Source organism: Pholis gunnellus, assembly GCF_910591455.1.
Source record: "Pholis gunnellus genome assembly, chromosome: 19".
Lineage (NCBI taxonomy): Eukaryota > Metazoa > Chordata > Actinopteri > Perciformes > Pholidae > Pholis > Pholis gunnellus.
In genome coordinates this window covers 13905719-13931415 of record NC_136546.1, presented here as the reverse complement: position 1 = coordinate 13931415, position 25697 = coordinate 13905719, and the positions used below count along the sequence as shown (strand labels likewise).

Genomic DNA, 25697 nt, shown 5'->3' with positions numbered 1-25697 from the left:
TGCAAAAAGAAGTCTGATTGTCAATGAGAAAATGACCCTACTTCTTCCATGATTTATTACCTCAATAAACATTGTAAACATGAGTTTATGGTCTCAATCGCTATAGTTTCAAGGACCATAAAGAAGGGTATGCTTTAGGGCGGGGCTACGTTGTGCCACGACACACTCAAGGCTTTAAAACAACCAGTCCACAAACCAATGGGTAACGTCACGGTGACTTCTTATATACAGTCTCTGGTCTCTTTTTATTTCAGTGTCCAAACTGTAACACTGGCTTTTTTTCTTCTTTTTTTCTGTCTGGTCACTTCTACGGTATAACATTTTTTAAAACACAATAGAAACTCCTGCATAACTTACGTTGTGGCCTTCATTTTCATCATTTATGAGAACTGCATCAACGGGGAGTTATATCCTAAAATGTGCTTCTTAAGTGTGAAATACTATGAAATCCCGTTACAAAGAGCTAGACATTGAAAGTGTCTCAATACAACTAATTAGATGTAGAGAACCTGCAATGAGAAATACTATAAAAGCACATAAATAAGATTTTCATTTCCAGTGAAGAGGCTAAACTAAACTTCAGGCAGAGAATGTCCCAGTTCCACTGACTCCATCAATGGGTTTAGACATGCTGTGGGAATTGAAAAAATGGAAAAAGGACTCTGGTCTTAAGGAAGGAAGGCTACCTACCGAGTGCCAGAGACGATAACTGTACGGCTGTTGTAGTTAGTTCTCTACTAGAAATATATCATCACCCTGTACAGAAGCGCTCTATTGTCTGGAACAGGTTTGAAGTCTTTCTTGGCAGCGGATCGCCGATTTACTCTCCCCTCCTTTTGTTACATCACACTCTGATGTCCCCGTGATCTTTGCCACCCACTGAGATGTCATTGTCACCTATCCCACGGGTGCACCGCAGTAACGGGGGGTAAATGAAGATGAATGTGGGGGCTGACAAGGGTATTGCTGACCAAGCTGACACACACACACACACACACACACACACACACACACACACACACACACACACACACACACACACACACACACACATCATACACACACTTAACTATGCAAGCTGGTAAGAGGAGATAAGATGGGCTATAAGTGCTGAAGGGTATGTATCCCTGAGAGTGTAATTCAAGCTGAAATGCTAATGTTCTCAAGAGTTGCGGATTAGATCGTTCATTGAATGACAAACCACAGAGGGTCCATAAACTACAGATTTGAACTCAGTATTGTATCTGTGCAGCTTGTCGACACATCATCCTCATTCCTGAAAGGTCTCTTGACACGACTTTGTTTTTTTCTTCAGTGGTGTGATGTGTTAGCACGACTGTGCAATAACTCCATGTAATAATGCACAAGCTGCGACGGACACGACAAGTTTTATACTCTTGGCTTATCAAACTACTATCAAACTGATTTGTGCTGTTAATTACAGTGAAGGAATACCGGTACAACTGTTTGGTTTCTTTTATATTTATATGTTCTGTTTACCGCTTGCATTCTCAGATTTGTATCTAATGTCTTTATGTTGATCTCTGTAGCTTTACTTGGTTATCTCACACACACACACACACACACACACACACACACACACACACACACACACACACACAGCATATTACCAGGCTATTGTTGTATATATTTAGAGTTAGAGTATTGCTCCAGTTTTAAATTATAGTGCAGTTTCTAATTAACATTTAAGTAATTTATTTTCTAATCGTTGTGTGATTTGGCTATTGTTACACCAATAATAAGTCACAGAATTCAGTTTTTTCCAAAGAAAATAGCACAATTAGCAGCTCTCTATTAATAATACTTACGACATTATTCATTTGCTGGTCTATTCATGAGGATAATAGACTATTTAGGCTCTTTCTTTGTAACCAATGACTCTGCTCTTTTCAGCCTTTTCTTCCTTCTGCAGGATCCAAGATTATTTTCTTGTCACGAAAAAAATATGAAACCTTTCCTTGTGGTTTGACAGGGAGGTTTGCAGGGTGCAAGACGCACGCACACAAACACACACACACGACAAACAACACAAGGGGTGAGCTGTTGAAGTAATAGCATTCTGTGTGGTGAAACTATGCTATTCATAACACTGACAGACTGACGTCTTCATTTAATGGTTTGCATTTCATTCCTGACAGAGGATTGATTCCTTAATTAAAAAGGTGTCTTTGGAACAGAAAACAAATAGGTTCAATAATTATTTGATTTTCTCCGTATTCTGTTGGTACTCCCCTGCTGTCTGTCACTCTTTTAGACACACACACACACACACACACACACACACACACACACACACACACACACACACACACACACACACACACACCTATACACAAGAGAATCTTCACATTGCTTTTAGCTGACTCGTTTGAGCGCTTGCTACTTATGCCGGTGACAAACAGAGGTCAGAGACAATGACAGACTACTCAATATCCATCTAACAGCTTATTTGGGCACTCGTATTTAACTCCCTTTACACGTCCTACCCTACAGACACAATCACAAAACAACAAACTAGAAGCTTGCTTTTGTGATTTCTTCTGATCTTTAACGAGGAGGATGATGCTAGAGAGACAAATAGCAAATGTCTTTAGAGACATACTCATGTTTTTAGACGTGCAAGTGTGCTGTAGCATGTAGTTTTTGTGCCATGCATGAGAAGCTCTCGCCCGAAGACATTATTATGTGGTGGGCTTTGATAAGAAAGCCCCTCCTCTCCTCTTATCCAGTGACTCTATGGTTACCCTTTCTGTTGGAGCTTTCAACCCACAGCATCCCAACGGCTCATTATCTGTTGGATGACACCCTCGTCTTGGTGTTACATACTATACTTGGAAGGCGGCTTTTGTATGCATGTGTGTGGTTCATCTCCAGGTGTTTCCTACTATCTCGCCAGAAAGCAGGTGCCATCTGTCTGGAAATTACACTGGCAGGGAACGGATATGGGCTAACCGAAATGTGAATCCACTGCCTTCCGTTTACCTGCAAGAGAAAACATGCGATTAGCCTGTAATATCTCTCCTTTGACACGGTTGCTACAGTAAAACTGTCTCATCAAAGAAATGAAAGGGTAAGATAGACCAAAGCCATCCCCGTCTATATTTTTCCCCTCAAAACTCCACTATCAAGTGGATTATTTTCTGTGCATTTATTGCAACCTGTTATGCACCTGTAGGTCCATGTGTTTCCCCCGCTCGCAGTGTCTCACAATAATCTCTCTCATTGTGTTGAACCTGAAATTGTAGGTCCAGACAGTTCAAAGAGACAACTAATGAGTTTTTGTTGGGTTTCTTACAGTGAAATTGTAGCCATCATAGTCAAGTGATTGAACAGCCCAAAGAAAAGGCCCTGGTAGTTTAACACTCACGCTCAGCCAGAAGAGAGAGAAAATAAAATAAAATAAAAAAGAGCTCTGTTGCTAAACTTACCTAAAGGGCACTTCATTTTTTGGATTGCGGTGTACAGTAGGATTCCCGTAATAGCAAAAAGAAGGCAAATTCATTGCAAACCCTCATCCTGCTTCAACACACACACACTTGCTCCTTGCAATGCACCTTCACTTTTCAAAAGCTATTTCTTCCTACAGAGACTCAATATTAAGTGAATACAATTGGTATGATGTTCTCTGTGATGATGGGCATTTCAAATTCAGCTCAAAAGAAAAAACGCTTCACATATTCTGTGATGAGCAGATCAGCCTACAGACCAGTCTTTCATCCAAAGCTACTTTGTTTCTTTTCTCATTGCTGCAGTTCAAAGAACAAAAGTTGTTCTCAACAAGTATTGCATCGAGGATGTACAGCTCCCTCCCACAATCTCGTTACACTGCTGTGAAACATAAGTGCTCTCGGCTGTTCATCCTTTGTAAGTGTGTAGCCGTCCACCTGAGGAGCAATAGGACCAGATGGCTGCAGCAACAGATATTTCAGGGCCAGAAGAACAAAGTAATTCTCAGAAGGGCTCCTTCGTCATGCCTCGAGTGTTGCTTGATTAGGCGTTAGACGAGACATTTTCTCGCAGCGAATATATTAGATGATATTTACAGCTCTGCAGCTAATGTAGCTGTCTCGCCATTTGCCAAAGTCAATGTCTGGGAGAGAACATGGTTTTGACTCTAATTGCAAATGTTTGTTCCCCAGACACAGGTATCTCAAGCTCCATTAGCTCAGCAAGAGCATGAAAAAAACAAAGGGGCAGTAAGGGAACCGTGATACTGCTGGCTCGCTGGTAAATGAGACTTTTATTTTAATTTGTGTTTACACTTGTGGTTAACCAACAGCAGTCATTTGATACAGGTTACCGCAATGCAAGTTTTTTTTTTTTTATCACGCTGTGGTTTAGGAGGTAGAGCAGTTACGCTGTCCACTAATCGGAAGATGATATGTGCATCGGTATGTGTGTATGTAGATTAGATACTGATGGGCAGGTTGGCGACTTGCATGGCCGACTCTGCCGTCATTGTACAAATGTGTTTGTGAATGGGTAAAGGTTGACTTGTAGCGTAAGACTAGAAAGACTAGAAAAGGCCCTTTATAGAAAAGCACAGCACGTTCTCATTCGCACAGCGTCGAAGTCAGACGCTTTGTCACACATCTCGGCTACAATGCAAACCCATCCAGGTTCATTATTGAGACATAGATATGGAGTGATCAGAGAAAATGCTCCGGGAGTGTAAATGGGTCAAACAAACGCAGGACTTTCAACCAGGAGACTGGAGGTTGTGTCCCATAGTGATGTTGAGTTATGTGTTTTCCGTACCCATGTTATATTGTTTACGTTTGATTTATTTTACGTACTTATTTTTAAGCCCAACCGTGATGATTTTTTCCAAATCCAACTAATCGTTTTTGTTGCCTCAACCAAAGAACGCAGGTTTCCCACGAAATCATTTAGTATGTTATCCACGTAATCATGAACAAGTATTAAGACCACAACATTACACACTGGACGGGCGGGTGGGTTCATCAATCGCTGCTACTTCAGCCAGGAGACCGCTGTTCGTTCCCCATGTGAAACGAGAAGTCACTGATGATTTATTTGTCACATAACTTGCGGCAAAGTTATTTTAACCCAAACTACGATCTTTTCCAAGACATAACTAAGTTGTTTTATTGCCTAAACTGAGTTGTTTCCTGCGAAGACGGAGGTTCATTTTGAAAAGATCTATATGCATGTGCTAAGAAGAAATTGACACATGTTCTTGGCTTTCGTGTTTTCGTGTTCTGTGTTGTGTTCTGTGTTCTGTGTGTCAGTGAAAAAGCTCAATGCTCACGCCTGATAGCAGGCTAGCTAGCTAATTAGCTGCTGAGCTGAAGCACAGTGAAGAGCCTTTGAATGTACCTGCAAGTGTCACTTTGTCCGATTGAATGCTGGTATGGTCATTACTCATGAATACACACTGGAATTCAGACCCTTGAGATGGAGAGGCCTTTTATCCGAGCACCTGGAGGACGCCAGCCAGCCGCAAAAATGTTGTCAGTAATTTTAACACTAATACAGTTTGTGCGGTACAAAGATAATCCAATGATGCTGGAGACACTTGGATGTCTTGCTGCCACCTGCCTCCAGTCACCACTGCACTGAATCAAAACAAGACCGGCGGCCAGGCAAGCCGAGGTGAGACACAGTTCATCACGCTCACGATCAAAATGACTTAGAGACAATCAACTTTCAATAAAAACGAAGATCAGTCCAAATTAGCGCAGGCAGCATTCCACTCTGTGCTGTCTGCTGCTGCTGGCCCATGACACGGCCGAGGAACATTCGGTCCGACTGATGCTGACATTCAAATTTGAAAAGTAAAAACTTTGGCCAGTGGTCATACAGGCGACAGCACAAGTTTGTTTACTTTGTCTCTCATTCCTTAAGCCAAGGTCACACTATTACACAGTCGGCGACATGGGGGTCACACATCACAAGAGGAATCCCAGATGAGTATGTCTGGTCTCCAAACTACGTTTTGACACGAAAACACACTTGAGAAGACATTAAAGTTCCTGTTGTTACAGCCGAACCCTCTACCAGGTTTCCCCTCAACCCTGGTCTTGCCATCTCATTTGCTGGAGATAGATATTTAGCCTGCTCGATATCTGGGATGCGTCTGCGATGCATCGGTGAGTCTCTTGGCTCATGTCTTTTACACACAGAGCTCAAATGCCCGTTTTGCGAGCACCAAGCTAACGCCAGTTTGCCTTTGATCTGAGACTTTTGTCGGAGAGCTCCGAAAACTGTCGGCAAGTAGATAATCAGGGCTAAAGTCGTGTAGTGCGAACAAGGCATTACAAGTGGTTAATTAGTTTTTTTTTGCTCATCTTATCTTTTTATCACAACATGGATTGCAGTACACATGCTACAATCTGCATAAAACATGCAGCGGCAGCCCTTAAACAAGCAACATTTCACTTTGTGTGTGTGTTTCATAATCTTCTCCCCATACACACACCGTTCTTGCTACAGCCACTACAATGCAGAAGAGAGAAAGTATGTCACACTTACTGTAAAAACTAAGAACTTGATATTAAAAAACAATCCTTCATTAAAATCAGATTGGGAATGCTTGTAATTCTTTTATCTGTTATCTTATCGTCTATCATGCTGACAAACACATGACAGGAGGCTCGAATCTGCAGAGACATGAGAGACTTGCCCTCCATTTGTTACCATGGACTACCCCTGAATTTTGGGAATTAAAATTACCCTTCTCGTCTCTCTGAAATATATTCCTTTATTTAATTCAAGAAGGCAATTTTCATTAACTTTGTCTCTTGCCTGTAAGCGGTGGCACAGGTCTTTCAGACATGGAGGGAGACTCTCAGGCTCAAAGAATGTGGGGAAAGTGAAATGAGCACGAATTCAGAAATTGACTGACAACACAAATTATTTGAATCCATGTCTCCTCAGTGACCTTTGATCTCTCTCATTCTGGCCGCAGGTTAGGCATCCGAGACTGCTGCTGTTGAGGAAGGTTACATGTGTCTTACCTTAATGTTAAATTGCTCCACATAGCATAGTGACAATAGAGTGCTGCAGGGATTTAGGCCAACCTCGTAAGTTAGCATGGCACTGGTTCCCTCGACAAATAGCCTATACGGGATTTTTCCATTGGATTTTGGATTATTGCAGAAAATAAGCTCCGGGGCAAACACAAGTTTATGACACAAGTTTTGATCAGCAAGAGAATCTTCACAATGAACGCCACTTCTGTGACTTTTCAAGCATGAATGCAATCAGCAGAAGTAAAAGGGTGACGTTAGTCTATAAATGATCTACACCACGGTCGCATGAACATAAGTATACACAACGAGGCTGTGAAGGTGGACTAGTTGGCATGATGATGTTGTTGTTGTCTCATTTAGCCATTTCTTAGCAACCGCCTTTTTTAAGACACGTAAAAGCTTCAAAATCTCACAAGAGGGGTATTTACCGACATATTTCATACAGGAGAAAATAACTTTAAATTGTCTTAAACTTGTACTAACCACATACATTATTTCAGGCGTCTAAACAAAAAATTATTTAAAAAAAACTTTGACTTTGAGACGAGGTAAAATCTGTGGAGCTCTTAACAGCCACTTCATCAAGTGACCTAATCTTTCCCTCTTGCTGCATGTATGCTAACTATGGGTCTATATCGGCATCTCTCTTTTCAGATGTTTACTGATTCATTTTGCGGTAAATTTATCCAAATCCAAAAGTTAGAAAGGCTATTCGTTGTTAGCCATTAGCTCAAACAGTTAATCTAGTTAGACGTAACGTAACTGATTGAATAGGGGGTTATTCACATCTAATGCATTTGTATATATACATAATGAATGCATGCGCTTCTATTCAGGGAACGAGGGGTCACTGAACGGTTTGATGAGGGAAAACAAGGAGAATCATATGCTCTTCACCAAATGTCAACCGGGTTTAGGGGAATTATGTGAGAATGACCAGAGACTTGGATGAATAATCTTGATGGTATTTTTTCCTTTAATCAGTCACCTATCTATACAGCATGTACATGATGTACAAATGCCTTATGAGTTCTTTTTTTGTATCTCAGTAGATGCAGTTTAAGTAAGTCACAGTGCTCGGAGAGGAAAGCTTTCCTTTACAAATCCCTTCATGTATTTTTTTCTTGCTGCACTTAAAATATACCCATCACTCACCTTTCAATGCTTCTATTCAAAGAGTTGCATGTTCCTCAAGCTCAATAAGCTTCCTTAACAAGGCATTAGATTCGTTCCAGTCGGGCACTCAGCCAAAGGACAGGATGTTAACATTGATGAATATGATCCGAAACATAATGAACATTGTGTAGACTCAACAGACAACCTGTCACCTCCATATAGACCGGGCTCTGGCTGTAGACATGTGGGAACAGTTGAGAGCAATTTGACTGTGACCGAATTAATGTCCAAATTTAAATTCATGAATTCAAGAGAACATGTTGCTCTCAACTCACTTTAAAAATTGTAGCTGTGGATGAACAGAGTCTTCATGTATGTGTGTGACGACTACCAAAACAGGACAATATCTCTGAAAAGTATGAACAATTGACAGGTGTTTATCTGCACAACAACACGTCTGTAGGGACAACAATATCAGTCTGGCGGTTGCTAGGTCAGTCGGTCTGCCACTTTGGCCAGAATATCTCTCACTATTGAATGGACAGCCATGACATATGGTGCATAGTATGCACAAGTTCCAGAGGATGAAAAATATTTCTTTTCTATATTAGATGGATTGCAATATCTGGTTAGGACATCCCTGCACCCCTCAGGTTGAATGTTAGCAATCATTTCCAGGCAGGCTTTCACAATAAAAGCATCACAGCATGTTTCTCCATATTTGACTGTACTGAAAAACATTTGTCAAGTAACTTGCATGACTTGAATTGGTGTGCAGTATTAACTTTGCATTCTTGAAGTGGACCTGAAGCAGAACAACCTTTGTAGAGTAGAAAGTGGGGGAGAGAGAAAGAGAGAGTTGTGACATGCAACAAAGGTCCCAAGGGCAGAATTGAAATCAAGATGTTGCAGTCATGTGGCAAGAGCTCTAACCATTCGGGAACCAAGGTGCTGTGCTTTCCTTCATTTTTACAACACTTTCAAAATTTGTACTATAAATGTCCATCCCTGATTATTTGTTGTACGGGTTGTAAATATATTAATTGAGGATGATCTCAGAATCACATTTGACTTTGAAGATTGCATTTTACATTGGCTCATGAAAGGAAGTCATTTATAGGATACCCAGCTTTAAAGCAGTAATTAGTGTCTTAGGAATGGTGATAGGAATGGTGATACCCAGTGGAAACTGCTTAGTAATCCAAATAGTAATTACATTGCCAGGCTGCTTGAATGGCCAAACACATGCAAACACTCACACAAACACACATTCATCTTGTCAATATCATTCTGTGAAGACAAATGAAAAAGAAAGCATGCCACTTTGATTAATACACAAAGTGGGCGGAGAGAGCCATAATTTAAAAGGTTAGTGTGGGAGGATGGAGCTGTGGTTTCACGTACAGTCTGAGGGATTATTGACTTTCATCACTCGCTGTCAGCCGTGAAGAGCAGCAGCAGGACCTGGTTTCGATGCATCAACTGCATACCATGATGGAAATATCCATTCTCTGTTTATCATTCCTTCATTTGCTTTTTTCACCTTCATCTGAGCAGGAAGGAGACTTTTTCCCTCTCCGCAAATGACAGTGCGTTGTTGCCATGGCTACCAGGTCACTGCCAGTACAGGCAACATGTTATTCGTGGACGAGTGTTCATGAACTCACAGCATTATGTGTGTATGTGCAACTTAAACATTTGTCAGTTTTCTGAGTGTACGAATCACTTTTTGTTGTTGTTTGCTCAGTTGTCTTATTGTCTTTTTGTACCGGGTCACATTGTGGGCCTCGGCTTTATATTTTTCAATAACGACAGACTGAACAGAACTACACTGAATTGGACTGCTACACTGGCTTATCATATGATATAGCCTTCAGCCAAAAGAGAGAAGCCCACACAGATCTTCATCGAAGTAATATGAGTTGCCTGTCTGCATAAATTGTACGTCTATAAGTTACACAAGTCACAACTTTTATGAAAGTTGTATGACAGTCACTAAAACAGTGACATGCTCAGAGATTTTTTTTTCTGAAAAGTTCCATCCATCCACCAGATGCCCACGGATTTTCCATCTTTTCTCCATCATCTGACTGCCCCACCCATCTACACACTTGTTCCCACTTCCCTCATCTGCTCTGCAGTTGCCTGACCCGCCTTGCCCACCTGCTCACCTGTTTCCACTTTGCCTCGTCAGCCATGCAGTACTTAATCTGCCTATTTCCACTCCTTCCTTGCCAATTTTCCAAAGCTGGAACTCTCATGTCTTGCCTTCTGTGTCTGCCAATGAGCCTCTGTCCCCTTAATATGAACCTGTATCTGCCTAAGTCCATTGAGAACCTTAATTGTGGCAATACGGCTGTATTTTCTAGGTTTGGTTCCAAAACCTGCATTTTTTTTAAGTCGTCACAACATGTGTTTGTGACCAACACAGTGAAAGAATAAGAAGGAAATACATTTTAGGTCTTGATTCATTTTAGAATCTGTGTAGGCAAACCAGTTCAGTGTGGGAGATGTGAGGTTTTCACCTTCCTACAATGTCAAGCTAATTAGCAGGATATACAATGCAGTGCTTGGAGCCTGCAGATAATCAACTATGCTTATACAGCTGCTCTAATTCAGTGCGAAAAACACTGAAGTGTGATTAAGCACATTGACTGTGTGATGAAGTGTGTCTGATTCAGCGTTTACATTCACAGCACAAACAATTGTTTGACACTTGATTACATTAAACTCTTCAAGTGTGAGTCATTACCACGGCTCTGTCCGGCTCAAGAACATAACAAGAAGTGGACAAAGAAACATCAAGTGTGGTTAAGTGATTTCACTCAAATAACCAAACAGAAGCTCCTGTGAGGTCAGTGTGACACCAGAGAGAGAGAGAGAGAGAGATCTGCACAGGAAAGAGTGAGTAACAGAGCACGCAGATTGACGGGAAGTTTGACTCAATACTGATGACAAATGCGTGTTTCATAATCCACAAAAACAAAAAAAATGTTCCAATCCACAAGCATATACCAACAAAAAACTATTTTACAAACTGAAGAGTATTCTACATATATATTTCCGAGTTTATTTACCTATTTATATTTTTATTTAAAAATCTTCCTGTGCATAAATGTCTAGAAATTATTATGATTTACTACTTTAATATCGTGAAATACTATTGTCCCCAACTAAGAATTTACATAGTCAAATCTGATTGGTCCAGTTTTGCCTATTTACCCAACCATGTGTTTTGTTTTGTTTTTGCTCATTGATCTCCCCTTTGTTGAAGCTCTATGTATCTGTAGATAATAGCTAAAACAACAAAGTTATTGCCCAAGGTAGGTGCAGCGCTGTCCAAAGTATTGAAACAGAGCAGAGGAGATAGTCAGACAGACAGATTTAGCACGCTAGTTTTCGTGGTTGTAAATATAACAGAATATATATATATAAACGTATATATCTCAACAATCAGGAGAAGCAGTGAAAGCGACAGTATGGATAATGCAATCGACAGAAAGACACATCCCTGTTTAGGCCATCAGCAGGGTGAGACGAGGGACACAAAGAGGCTCCACATTCATAAAACATTCATTCAGCACTCCATCCTGTTGCCACGTTGTAAAAACAGTAAGGATGTCAAATACAGTAAATGTTACCGTGTGATGGTTGGAAAGATGTTTGGGTTAGGCTTCGAAAATGTTCATGCCAAGCAAAATACTTTGAGTTTAGTTGAGGTCAAGCCCATGACACTATGGCGTAACATGTCACTAATTTGTTGTGACTCACCAGTTAAACAGCTGCACTTAAAACCTTGAGGAGCCTGAGGTCTAACATAACCTTTACACTCATAAAATCAATAGTATTATCTGTCTTTGTGATCATACAAAGCGAGTGTGAACTGTTTTTGAGTCCATTGGAGGCAGAAAATGTGTGGACGTGTGTTTTTGTGTGTGTGGTGTTGCCATTGTCTTGTTGTGAGATCTTTGAGTGCCCCCATGCTACAGCTGGCCAGAGGGTATGTGGACACAGTGGGGCTTCAAGTGGAGACAAAAATAACAGTCTTTTCATTCAATCAGTAGTCTTCATCTCATTCAGTGTGGCTTTGTAGCACAAAGGCAGTAAAACTGACTGTGCCAAAGCACACTGGATATAATCCATCGGGCTTAATAATCATAATAACCATGTTTATCCAGAAAGTTTGCCGCGCTTCTCCTCACACAGCGTTGCCAACATAGTATGTATGCTAAGTATTTTTGAGAGAGATTCACCCAGCGGTTTTCCCGAAAACTCCCAAAACGGAGCAAAATTTCTCCATTCACTTGAATGGAGAAATTCCAATGGGATTTTCTCCATTGGATTATTGCAGAAAAGTAAGCTCAAGTTTTGTTCATCAGGATAATCTTCACAAATGAACACCACTTTGGTGATTTTTGGAGAGTGAATGCCATCGGCAGAAGTAGAAGGCTAACGTTAGGCTACAAACACACTACATCCCGGATGCACGAGTGTGAGTTTACACAACGGGACTATAAAGGGAGACCAGTCAGCGGGATGACGTTTGGTCTCATTAAGACACTTGTTAGCGACCGCCTTTTTTAATACGTAAAAGCTTTACAATTCAGGGAAAGGAATATCTTCTGACATATCTTATGTGGTAGAACAATGGTTAAAATCTATTAAACATCTAACCAAAAGACCATTCAAAAGATGAAGTTTACACTTATTCAGTGAAATATCTCAACATCTACAAGATGGATTGGCACAGACATTCATGGTTCCCAGATGATGAATCTCTTGGCTTTTCCTCTGGCGCCACCTTGAGGTTAACATTTGTGCATTTCAGTGAAATATCTCACCAATTAAAGCTGAGATCGCCACAAAATTTGTTCCCGACATTCATACCCCCTAAAGATGTATTGTATTAACTTTGACGATCCCTTCTCCTCCAGTTTATTCAATCAGGTCAACATTTTGATTTGTTAAATATCTCACTTTATTACTCGCAAAACGAGAGCTGTTATCAGCTGCTTTCTATCTACGTGTTCAATTGTCTTTCTTCTCCTGTTGCTTTTGATTCGCACTTCTTCCAGAGAACTCCCCAGAAAGAACAAAACAACTTACTGAGGCTGTTATTTGTAACAGATGAAAGATGCTGAACTAAGCTACGTGTCGGCTTCAAAATGTACTTTTTGTTATGCTTTGTTGCATGTAAGAAACAAATTGCAAGGCTGAACCAAAACAATTTCATGATGAACATCTAGAATATGGATAAAAACACAGCTTTATGTTATCGCATCAGAACCCGAGCTTTGGTCTTCACTGAGCACATTAGGGTCAAATCTGTTTTGCTGATTACATTTATTACATTTTTGTGATGACAATATGGACTACGGTTTTATTGTTTTGGCACCTCAGCCTTTCTGTTCGTAATAAATGTTTATCTTTGTGCGTCGTGCAGACTTCGATTTCAAATATTCTCTTATTTGTATGTTTGAGAAGTGATGGTGAAAACATGTCAACATCCCTGAATCACTTTGTAACAACAATGAATCAACGGGAACATTTATTCTGAAAGCAGACACTTTTTCAGTAATTAGACATAATTTCCTTCTTGGAAATCTATTTATTTCATCAGAGGTAAATGAAATAGTACAGGCCCCTTTGATGATCTTTATCTATTATTCAGGCATTTTTCATTTCTTTCTTCTCTGAGAGAGATTTCAAGAGTGCTTTTCAAAAGAATATTGATTTTTAATGTGAACAATAACAATCAATTAAACTTGAAGACCTGTCTCTTACTCCAGGGATTGTGTTCCATCGTCCTGTTATATATTGAGTGGTTTGACTTGGACTCATATCCCTCTCTTATGAAAAGATTCTGTCCGTTCACTATTCATTCATGGAGGGATTATGCCTGCACTGAATATCAAAGGTGTTTTTCTCTACTTAATCACTCTGTGGGTTGAAAAGAAGCCGTATTCTATAATAATAATGTCAGGGTGAGTGTACTGTTTGTACTGTGAGTGTATTGACGACATGAAGCCAGCGTTGCTTGTCCAACTAATATACAGTTTGTCAAACCTCTCTTTTCTCACTGACATTGTTCTTTTGGTATCACACACACACACACACACACCACACACACTCCCCGTGGTCCGACGGTTCGGGATGAGCACTACTGTATGTGTGAAATGCTGTTTCTGTCCTGTGAAGCGGAGGTCAAGGCAGCTGTGTCCTCTGGAGACACAAACAGCACAGCTAAACGAGATGAGGGGAAGGAGGGATGCAGCCAGAGGAAGCTCTGCTGGGATTATGATACAACTGTCAGCTTGAAGTGAAACACAACAGACCAGCTTTAACCACAAGATGTCCGGCTGACACACAGTTATGATTTTAGCTCTTTAAAGGCAGTTTTTAACAGTCAAATTAAAGTCATTTTATATATGATTTGTGTTTAAAGCTGCTCTAATTAATATTTTTCATATGTTAAAGGGGTTGCTCGTAGTGACAAACCCACAAAGAATTATCACCCAACTTTGCAATTTCTTAATTGAGCGTCTTTTGAATCATAGTTTTTGTTTTCCAGTCCAGAACTTTACCGTTTCAATTCACTCTCACTGCTCTCATTAAATCGAATCATGTTTATTGAACACACATACTATCATGTACAGTTCAACGTGGATTGAAATGTGTTTGTGATGAGCTCCAGAAAGCAATGTATCAGTGCGTTTTCGAGAACGAAACATTGAAACAAAATGAGTTTCAGAAAATTTAAACAATTAGCGTCATTTCTTGGGTTCCAGCTAAAAACCTAAAAACGCTGCAAGAGTGAATATTGGACCACTTGGCTAAAGTCAGGACTCAAAATGAATAATGTTGCTCCGTATGCGCTGGATGCATGTGAGCAACAATATAAGTTGGTGATTGATCCTTTTGTCATGTAGTAATCCAAGTTCCCTGTTTGCCATCACTTATTTTGATTGTTCACTTAGAAGATGTTGAACATTTTTTGATCCTGATATTTTTAAGACATTCGACGAAACATGGATTTGTAGATAGCTGAACTGATTCTTGCTAGCGATGAGTACAATGCATAGAGCAGCCTGTATAAATTAAAGGACATTAGTTATCATACCCCTCCACGCTGCAATAAATCTCCTCTCAGGCAAGGCAATGAGACAGGAAGCCGCGTGCTTGATGATCCTGCCAACACGCCACTGACATGGTAAATGAGGGCCGGTGATATTTCTGAAGTGGACTGAAATTGGTTCTTGCTGCAGAGGAATGTGAAGCCTCAGGTTTTTTTTACATAAATCATTCAGAGAGACATTGGAGGAGGATACGGTGTTGAAAAAGGATGCCGTGTTATGTTTAAATTACCTGTAGTATTTCATCTCTGCTGCCAGGAGTAAGGCACCACCACAGACTGACTCCCCCGTTTGACCTATGTGACCCCCTTCAGTCTCAGATGATAATATCCGACGCTCTTATCATCGAAGACAGTATCCGTCCGTGTTTGTCGGAGCCACCTCTTAGCTGTTTCTGCCTTTTAGTTTAGGTTTAGTGTGTCCTTGTGGTGCACTCAGGTAATAAGGTTCGCTTGATACATTATACCAAGGGGAGTATAGTGATGAATAGAACGGATTAAGTCTGGTGTCTCTTCAAATTTACTAAAGCTGAAAAGCTTTAAGATAGACCTTGACATCTATGGATGTTTGTGTGTGTGTGTGTGTGTGTGTGTGTGTGTGTGTGTGTGTGTGTGTGTGTGTGTGTGTGTGTGTGTGTGTACACAGTATGAGGGATACTGAAATCTGATGGAAATGGTTGCATCATGACCAGTAACTGCCCGGTGGAAAGGTATGTGCTCCAGATAAATATCCCTCCAGAGAATGGTGCAGACAGGCGATGCCTACTGACAGATATTGACTGATCGATTGAGACAGATACTCGGAGCCTCTCGCATCACAAATAGATGACATGAGTTATGATCTGTATTGAAAGGGAGCTCGAGCAAAACAATTTCATTGGAAAGGATTAAGTGTGCATGTCACAGTGCTGGCTCTTGGAAACCATGAATCCATCTGTAATCATTAATCTGGTTTTCTTTATAATTAAGTGGATATAAAGCATTTTTTTTAAATCAGGGGCTTTCTGGCGCTGATCAGAGGCTATAGGTGAATCTGTTACATGTATTTATGTTGCTGTACTTTTAAATCACACGAGCGTCTAATAAGCAAAATCACCTTTTCTCTCTGTACTTGTGTTTCTTTCAAGAATGTCATGTTGTGACACTTAGTTCACTTTTGTGTCTTTCAGTTATTCAGCCACAGCTCTGAACGCTCACTCCATTATGTAAAGTGAACCTGCAGTTTATTTCTGTAACTGCCCTGAAGAAGCATCGTTCATTTATTGTTTACAGAGAGAGAGTTCACTCTTGTGCTAAAATATATATATGTTGATACATGCTGGCTTATCTCAGGTTTTATTAATTAGATTATTGATTTCGGCGCAGGTGTCATAGTTTGACACGGTTTTGACACGGTTTTGTCTGCAATTTTCTAAATGGAAAGTTTCCTGGAAAGAACATTGTAATGTTTTACCAACTATAGGAACAATAGAGCCAATGTTCAAAGTGCACACTTCCAATTAATCGATTCCAATAAACTGTTAGTGTAACCTAGAAAGTCTTTTAATTGGTGCACAGCAGAAAATGTTTACTGGCGCTATTTACTTTACTTAGTACCAAATTACATGTTCTTTCCAGGAAATCATTTGGAAATTACAATTTTGGACTTAATTTTGGAGCAACATAAACCATCGATTGGAAGAGACTGTTTAAAACTGGCTGCAAATAAAGATATTTTTTTAAAACAGACAAATGGGGGGACAAATTGAAGGGGAAACCAAACATAAAGGTGTCGAGCCACCACAAAAGGCAATAACAGCTTTACCTAACAGCTCCCTGGCGGAGATTAATCCAAGTTTATGGAACGCTACTGTGTGGATGAAACAACTATCTTCCTCACAGAAATTCCTTTATTTGGTTTGTAGATGAGCAAGTCTATGACATCGGTCTACAATTCAAGAGGATTGAGATCTGGTGATTACGGAGGCCATCATTGTAATTCAAATCTTTTTCAATACTAATCAAACCATCAAGTGCCCCGAGTCCTGTATGGAAGCATCTGCATTCATTACGGCTCATTTAATTATCTTTTTAATGTCTCCCATGTGACTATATATGTGACTGAGAAATTACAGCAATTCTTTAGAGCATGAAAAAGCTTGTCTTTCTGTTTCCACAGAAATAATAGTCCAGCCCCGGTAGACATTGGAGCTCTAGCTGTTTGTCGTGGTGAGAGGGATTTGTGTTGCAGCTCAGAAAATGTAGAGCAAGCTGTGTCAGATCAAAGGAGTAACATGCCGTGTGTGAGTTTAGACAGTTCACTGGCTTTGTTTTATAATTCTCTCTCTCTCTGTCTCTCTCTCTCTCTCTCTTTCTCTCTCAACTTCACACACACACACACACACACACACACACACACACACACACACACACACACACACACACACACACACACACACACACACACACACACACACACACATATATCAATTCAATTTAGTTTTAAAGGAAACAGTCGTATTTCTCTAAACCTCCAGACTCTCACTACCAGGTCAGTGTAAAGCAACAGTAGTAACAGTTCTTTCACCCAGCGATATGGATATTTACCGCCTTACTTACACGTGAACGGTCTCTATACGATGCAGGCAGTTATCCTGTCATCAAAAGGTCCTGTATCGTCAGTCAGAGGCAGAGAGCTGGATGAAAAAACTTCTTTTTGCCCGTCAACTTCATTCATTGTGCTTTACATGAACACCATTTTCCCATCACATCATCTTAAGCCATCAGCACCTCTCCTGCATCCTATCAAGCTGTCGCATCACTCAGCCTCAGCTTTGAGCTCGAACGAGCCACGTAACATCATTAAATGTTTACCTGCCTTTTTCTGGCATGATGAATAGTTCAGCAAGATTCATTATTTTTAAAGCAAATACTGCAATTGCATTTAATTGTCCTGACATGAAGTCATTTCAAAAGGCCGTAAGGAAAAAATGATTGGAACCAGGCTGACTAAACTGCACACAATCTTCCTTTAATGATTGTGAAGTTGAAATTATAAATTCAATACACTCACGGGTGTTCAGGCTGCAAGCTTACTTGGTCTGGTATGACCAGTAGCTTACGTTAGCTAAGAATAGGTAATGTTATCAAGCTTTAGACAGCTGCTGTTTAATATCAGTAAGTATCCTCCTGTACTATAAGTCTTTAAAGCAACTGACCCAAGAGGATCTTGGGAGATGAAGGCAAATTCCATATGCGACTGTACCAGTTGACATCACAGTGAATATTCAACAAACGTGACAGGAATTTGTCTGAATCATTAATGTTAACAGCAGTTGGTCGAGCACAATGTCAAAAAAAAAATTCTTATCAAAATTCTTATCACCATACAAAGATGTCCGTCTAGCACCATGAAGTTTTGCAAATGTATTTTTCTTATAGAAATAACTATAACATTCAGTGAATTGAGGAAGTCAACTACATTTATGTCCTTCCTTGAAATGCTTCAATTGTGAGCACTTAAAAATATATTCATAAAATAACTTTTATTTTCTGTACAGTGCACACACTATATGTCAGCCTTGATTTATGAACCAGGTTACCAAGATGTCACTTCCCATCATTCATTCAATCATTCTGCTCTATTCATTACTTTAAGCCTCCTGCTCTTCTGTTATAAATCAGCAGCAGCCCTAGTTGTCTTGTAATTCTGTTAACTTTTGTTGTTGTTTGTATTGTCTCTCTTGTGCACCACATCAGGCGAGCTCATTGTCGCTGTAGGCGAGGAGAGCAGGAAATATGTTGTTTCATGGTGCCACCCTGTGGCCTTAAACACGGTATCTCTCAGACGCATACAGCAGACACTAACGGGTACAACAGCAAAACCTTTTGTGAGGGAAGTTTTACTTTCCTGTGAGCTTATATGTGGAATTCAGTTTTGTATTTGTATTCATAAATTTCAATTTGCAATGCATTGGCCTGGTAAAACCCTGCCCTGTCTTCTGTACAAGGGCGTAGGTTTGGTCTCAGCATTGGTAGGGACACATATTTCTTGCACTGTCTGTGCTCAGTGTGCTGACTGTATGTGAAACGTGTTCCACTGCTGTGCAACAGGAATAAAATGTTTCAATGTCAGAGCATGTGAATGCAGCTCTACTGTTGATCAATATAATTCTGTAACTCCGAGGTGATGATGGTTACCCAGCGATCAAAGAATAAAGACACTTTACGCACAATTTAGGTGTATTTTCCCTTTAACTCACGAGATGCAGGTAGCATGTTTTATACTTAATGTGAATATAATTCATACTTTGTTGGCATCTTATTCTGAAAACCGGATGTTAGTCTGAAGAAACCGGATGTTGTTTCACGTTAATCTTTCCGCTAACTTTCAAAGTCCTTCGCTCGCTCCCGACCTGTGCCGTTTGAATGCGTTTACCGTGAATTTCAGCATATAGGTGCACTAACATGTAAGTGTCTGCTGAGTTGAGCACGGAGATCTGAGTGTCTGCTGACTTTACCGCAGCGATGTCCAGTAGTCTCCATTCCTCCACCGCTGCCAGCGAGCAACGGACTTTCAAAAATAAAAAGAAACGCGCTATAAATAATTGTCGGCGTTAATTAATGAATGCGTTGACGCGATAATAACGCGTTGACTTGCCCAGCACTAATAATAATACGAATGAGTTTGCAAATATATTGTGCAAAATAGGTTTTTCTAACAGGCAATTCAAATTAACAAAATATTGGTGGGGACAATTCTTTCCCAAACTTTGGTCGTGACTAGTCCCTATGGACCATATGCAAACCTACGCCCTTGCTTCTGTATGACGTGTGAGCTCTTTAAGAGTAGCTTGAAGATGGCTGCTCAGACGTTTTTTCTCTGGGGAGGGCCTTCCCTCAGGCAGTGTTGTCAATTGATATGCATTCACAGAGCAGATAGCTGGTTTGGGAAAAGCCTTTTAGCATTTTATAACAGTCTATTGAAAAGCTGTTGTATTAGAATGACGTAAAAACAAATAATTGGGCTTTAAATAGCATTTAGTATAATAGTTTGTTCTTATAACAAGGAGACCATGCATGCTGAGACATAGTCAAGAGTATAAAGATGTAAAGAGCGGCTTGGCTACTGTAATAGGATCAGCACCCCTCATGCTCCCACTCACATCAGCCTTCATTACGACTGGCTTTGAGCAGGATTATTGTGCCTGCAGGTGATGCTTATTTACTGTAGGTGCTGATTTAGCTGATGCATGTAATGTATGTGTATTCAATTCAAATTGAATGCTATGCTATTACCCTTTCTCTTTTTTTCTGATCCTTTTCTTTGACCTCTCTGTGACATAACCATGTTATTCACAATATTTGATGTAAAGTTGTTTTGTACTCAAATTGTATTATGAAAGAAATGGTTATTGCTGTAGATTGAAAAAAAAAAGCATATTTTTTCTCTTATGTCTCTTTTCACCAATAATTTTATTATCAACTCCCTATTTATCTGCCTCCCTCCATCCCTCGGTCGTTGTGAATCCTCTTAGGGGTGGATTATGGCACTAAGATGTCTACACTGAGAGGGAGAGAGAGGGGAAGGGAGAGCGAGGAAGAGAGGAAGAGCATGAGGCACAGTGAGAGAGAGAGAGATCGTTACAACAGGACATACAGGGAAGGAGAAGAAAAAAATGGAGAGAACCCCTCGGCCTGAAATGGGTCGGGAACGGGGTAGAAGACGGTCTGTAACTAGGGTGAGTACACAACCGTTTACTACATTTGCTACAAGAGGACAGTCAAAATATATTTCCTGCAAAGGACAATACCACATTTTTGTATAAGCTGTGCATGTATGATTTATTGAGCAAGATTTAGAAAGTCAGAATACATGAACTATTACCTGCCTTCTCATTCAGCTTAAAATCTCAGTTTGGCTTTAAGAGCAGGTGACGTGTGCAAGCTGTGTGTGTGTGTTTATTGAGTTACCTGAGGACCTACTACAGTAATGTGATAGACTGAGGGGATGACCTTCCTCTTAATTAATCTCACTTATAAGTTTATGTCCTGTTACTGAGACAACAGTGTGTAAGAGATAGAGAGAAAGGACTTTGTATGCCAAAATGTGTCTTGGCTTGCTTTAATGAATTAGACAATACTCTACTGTGGGAGCATAAAATACTGATTTTCTCAGTTTCTCTCCCTGTAGGGAGAGCCAGCAGAGCCTCACATGGTGAAGCACACACTCCTGTGTCTCGTCCTCGCTTACACTGACAAGGCAGGGACGGACTAACCGGGCGGCAGCAATGTCTCTACTGTCCTTAACCAACCCTCCTGGCTGGAGCGTGTGCTCTGCTCTCTGTATCCTCATCGTGTTGCTCCCAGAGGCCAAAGCAGACGACCTGAACACTACCACTCAGCGCAATGGCGGGGGATCCCAGTGTGGGGAGTACACTAACCAGGTACTCACTGAAAATCATGCAAGAAAGCAGTGGTGGAAAAATAAATGACATTATATGATAGTTAATACTGATAAATCAAGTAGCATTTTACTGATGTAGGTCATGTTGCAGCTATAGTGACATCTGCGGGGTTTTGAGATAACTATTGCAGTTGGAAAGGAGAAAAAACAAAGTTCTGCTTCACCAAACTATAATCAGATTTTGGACCTTCCTCAAATTTGTGAAATATTGGATACGTTTAACTCTTTGGGACAGTTATTTAAAATAGTATGTTCAAACTGTTGATTTATGTTGAGCTAATTTCCACTGCTTTCTATAATTTTGAGTAGTTATAAACTAGTATTGAGTATATGTACGAGGGGCTGCCCTTTGAATCTGCTCGGGGGAAAAAAAACACATCTTGGCAATTGTAGTTGTATTATTTATTAACAGATATGTTGACACTCTGCTGAGCAACTGCAGGTCTGGAAGTCAGGGTTTGGTCTGTCATCTAACAGGTGATGGAGGATGGGATGTGTCGGCTGGTGGCCACACTACCTCAGCTGGACGAGCAGAAATGCCCGGATATGTTTCGCTGCACGGACGAAGTTTCCTACTGGCTGCACGAGAACGAGGAGAGGAAGCAGCAGATCGTGGCGCTGAAGGAGACCATCTCTGAGCTGCAGGAGGAGCTGAGGAACCACCGGCACCGCATCAATGTCCTCGAGCTGCAGGTGAGATCTCCATATTGACTTAGCAGCCCTGGGTCAACTATCAGCACCAATCCTTTCAACTGCTTTGAGAGCTCACTTTAGTCCACCTGCAGCTCACCGGATGTTGTAACAATGTGACTGCTCCTTATTACAGACTAGACAGGTGACAGAACTCACCTTTCTGCTCATTTGGAAAAGTAAACGTGTTCTGTTCTTGTGTATGTGTGTGTGTGTGTGTGTGTGTGTGTGTGTGTGTGCGTGTGCGTGTGTGACATTACATTCAACTTTTCAGAGCCAGACTTTTTGTTCAGTATTAAATTATTTGTTGTATTTCCTCTGTTCGGGGCCTTGAGAGACAGTTCAGACTAGACATAAAAACTGGATCAAATAAAGACGTGGGTAAATTTAATATGTACTTTCACTATTCATTTGAAAGGAAGGAGCACACTTGTTCTAGTTTTGTTCTCTGTATACCCTGATTAAAGATCGTGGTGTACATTTTGCTGGAACGATTAAAAATGCTTGCCTGTGCCTTATTTCCGTACCTGAAACACATTAGTTGTGTGCAGTTCTGCACTGTGACGTGGTGCCCGGTCATCAAGCTGGCTTTCCCCCAACACGTCCTTGACCTTAGTCACTAACAGGATTAGCCTCCTACTCTTGCACGTGCTGCCTCATGCGTCTCAGGCAGTGAGCCTATACATACACAGACTCTCAGCTGGACGGCTCAGTGGACAAAGGTGGATGTTGAAGAGGGTTCATGTGTCGGATGTGTTGTACATGGGAAGAGAGCAGACATGGCACTAGGGCTGGTGGTAATGGGAGTTAGTGTTATCCTCTATGTGAAAGCTAGGAATAGAGAAGGTTTATAAAAGAGGGCTCATCCCTTTCGCCCCGAGAGCACTGGGAGACGTTGCGTGTTTGAGGTTCAATGTGCGTATTGAGATAGACTAGAAACATGTCAATTATAGGCCTGGTGGCTGTTCAGTTAATTAAAGGTGACAGAAAGAAGAAATTGAAGATATTTCAGGCCATTATGAAGGGTTTCTTGTACAGATCAGATATTGCCTTTGTTCTTGTTTGCGTGCATGCTTGTGTGATTGACTATTTACATGTATGGTGTCAGAGTGAAGAGAGGAACCACTTAAATACCTCTTTGGAGCAGCGTTTTCACGAGTTGGAGCATCACTATGCTGAAGCCACCACCCTGCTGCACCTTCAGGGCACCCTAATCCTAGACCTCCAGGTATACCTATCATGAGAATAATGCTATTTCACTTTTAGATGAAATGTGCACTAGGTGGTTTTTGATAGTTTTACTGTTTCACTGTGTGTCTGTTTAGACCCACCTCCATAATCTGACTCTTTTGGTGGATAAAGTAAAAAGAAGCCCCGGGTGCTTGATCAACGTCCTGCATCCCAACCCGCTGATGAGTGCTCAAGAACCTCTGCACTCAGGTACACTCTCTCAGAAACATAAACAGTAAAAAGTCCTGAGTGGCATAATCTGCCAGCAGAGGGCGTCAAACCCACCTTGTTGATTTACTCCTTCTCGACCCTATCTCACGTTCTCTTTCCTCAGAGCATGTGAGGAACTGTCCCATAGACTGCGCTTCCCTCTACTACAATGGAGTGAGGAGATCAGGTCTCTACACAGTGGTGCCATCGCTGACCGGCGTGCCTGTGGAGGTCTATTGTGATATGGATACAGATGGTGAGTAGCATACACAATCACAGAAGGGTAGGTCAAGCTGCAGCTGAGTTTCAGTCCATGAGTGTCAACTCCAGGGTTGCTGTGGTCCCGTCTTCCCCCATTGGCCAGATGGGCCGATCAAGTACAATAATTCATTAGGCATGGCATATGCTTTCCCTTCCGGTGACCTTCTTTGTGCCTCAGGTGGTGGCTGGACTGTGATCCAGCGGCGTGCTGACGGCTCGCTGAGCTTTGACCGCAGCTGGAGGGACTACAGTGACGGTTTTGGGGACCTGCACTCGGAGTTCTGGCTGGGCAACAATCACATACATGACCTGAGCACCCAGGGAGACTACAGCCTCCGCATCGACCTGGAGGACTGGAGCAACATGCACAAACATGCCCTCTACCAGAGCTTCAGGTTGGTGGCGTGCACAAGTATACACAAACAGTTGATAGACAAATGCACTTACTTGTGTGTTGTTGCAAAACATACGCAACAATCTCTACCTCTTGCATAATTACCTGGTGTTCCTCTGTATGTGTTCATTGTGTTTGCAGTGTGGAAGATGAGGAGCATCTGTACCGTCTCCATGTGTCAGGCTTCAGCGGGACAGTGCAGGACTCTTTCAGCTGGTACCACGACAAGCAGGGCTTCAGCACCCCAGACAGTGGCAACATCTGCGCTGAGATCTCCCACGGCGGATGGTGGTACAATCAGTGCTTCTACGCCAACCTTAACGGCGTCTACTACAGGGTAAGTGTACACAGGCAGCCATGGCTTCACTTTCTGCTTCTAAAGTCAGGAGAATGTTTACTACTCCTGTTCACTCATCCTGCAGGGAGGCCATTACACCCCTAAAGGCCGGGGGCCGCTGGGTCCTGATGGGATCGTTTGGTACTCCTGGAGAGACTCTGACTATTACTCCCTGCGCAAAGTCAGCATGATGATCCGACCACGCTCTTTCCGAACCCGTTTGTCACCGTGACCCACTGTCATCATGACAACGGTTAGTACACAGGAACAATCCCAGCTGTTGGGCTGTTGGGGATCTCTCTGGGACACCGTAGTCATGATGACCTCCAGTGATGTTTTTATTGACGGCGCTCATCAAGAAGGAACTGAATGTCACATATGTCAACAACAATGGCCTCGCTCCTGCTATTTTTTAACCGCTGCACGTGCAAATATGACAGGTATGCTCGATATTCTCAAAACACTGGGGATTTTCTGAAACCACAAACTTCAGACTGTGGAGTTCTTTTTGGGACATGAACATTTTTCTACTTCTATTTTGTACTTTTAGTTTAATACATCGACACTTTTCACACTATTAGCAACCCAGCCAAAAAAAAAAGTTGACTTCAGGGGCTCCCAGAGGCATGTGGCAGGAAGATCACATGAAGCTGTTTATTGAATTATCTGCATATGGTGTGTGCTTATTGCATATTTATGATTACTCTATTATCCAATTTCATTCACTTTGAATTTGCAGCCAACTATGAGTTTAATCCATTGTGTATTTTTTTGGTTGAAATAAAAAGGGTTTTAATACTAAAACAGAACACTGTTGTATTAGATATAATATCCCTTTGGTTTGATAAGTGCTACTGTCTCACAGT

At 41.2% G+C, this 25697-nt stretch overlaps 1 protein-coding gene across 1 annotated transcript; it reads left to right on the top strand.

The window, feature by feature from the left end:
* Positions 1–21533: 21533 nt before the first annotated feature.
* On the top strand, positions 21534–25674 carry LOC306711314 (techylectin-5B-like; the record flags this gene model as incomplete). The annotated part of the gene is made up of 8 exons (XM_079180191.1): positions 21534–21689; positions 22187–22402; positions 23508–23627; positions 23725–23839; positions 23964–24095; positions 24279–24495; positions 24636–24831; positions 24917–25674. 8 exons carry the CDS (start codon positions 21534–21536, stop codon positions 25061–25063), a joined length of 1299 nt encoding a protein of 432 aa, XP_079036317.1. The 3' UTR covers positions 25064–25674.
* Positions 25675–25697: the final 23 nt, after the last annotated feature.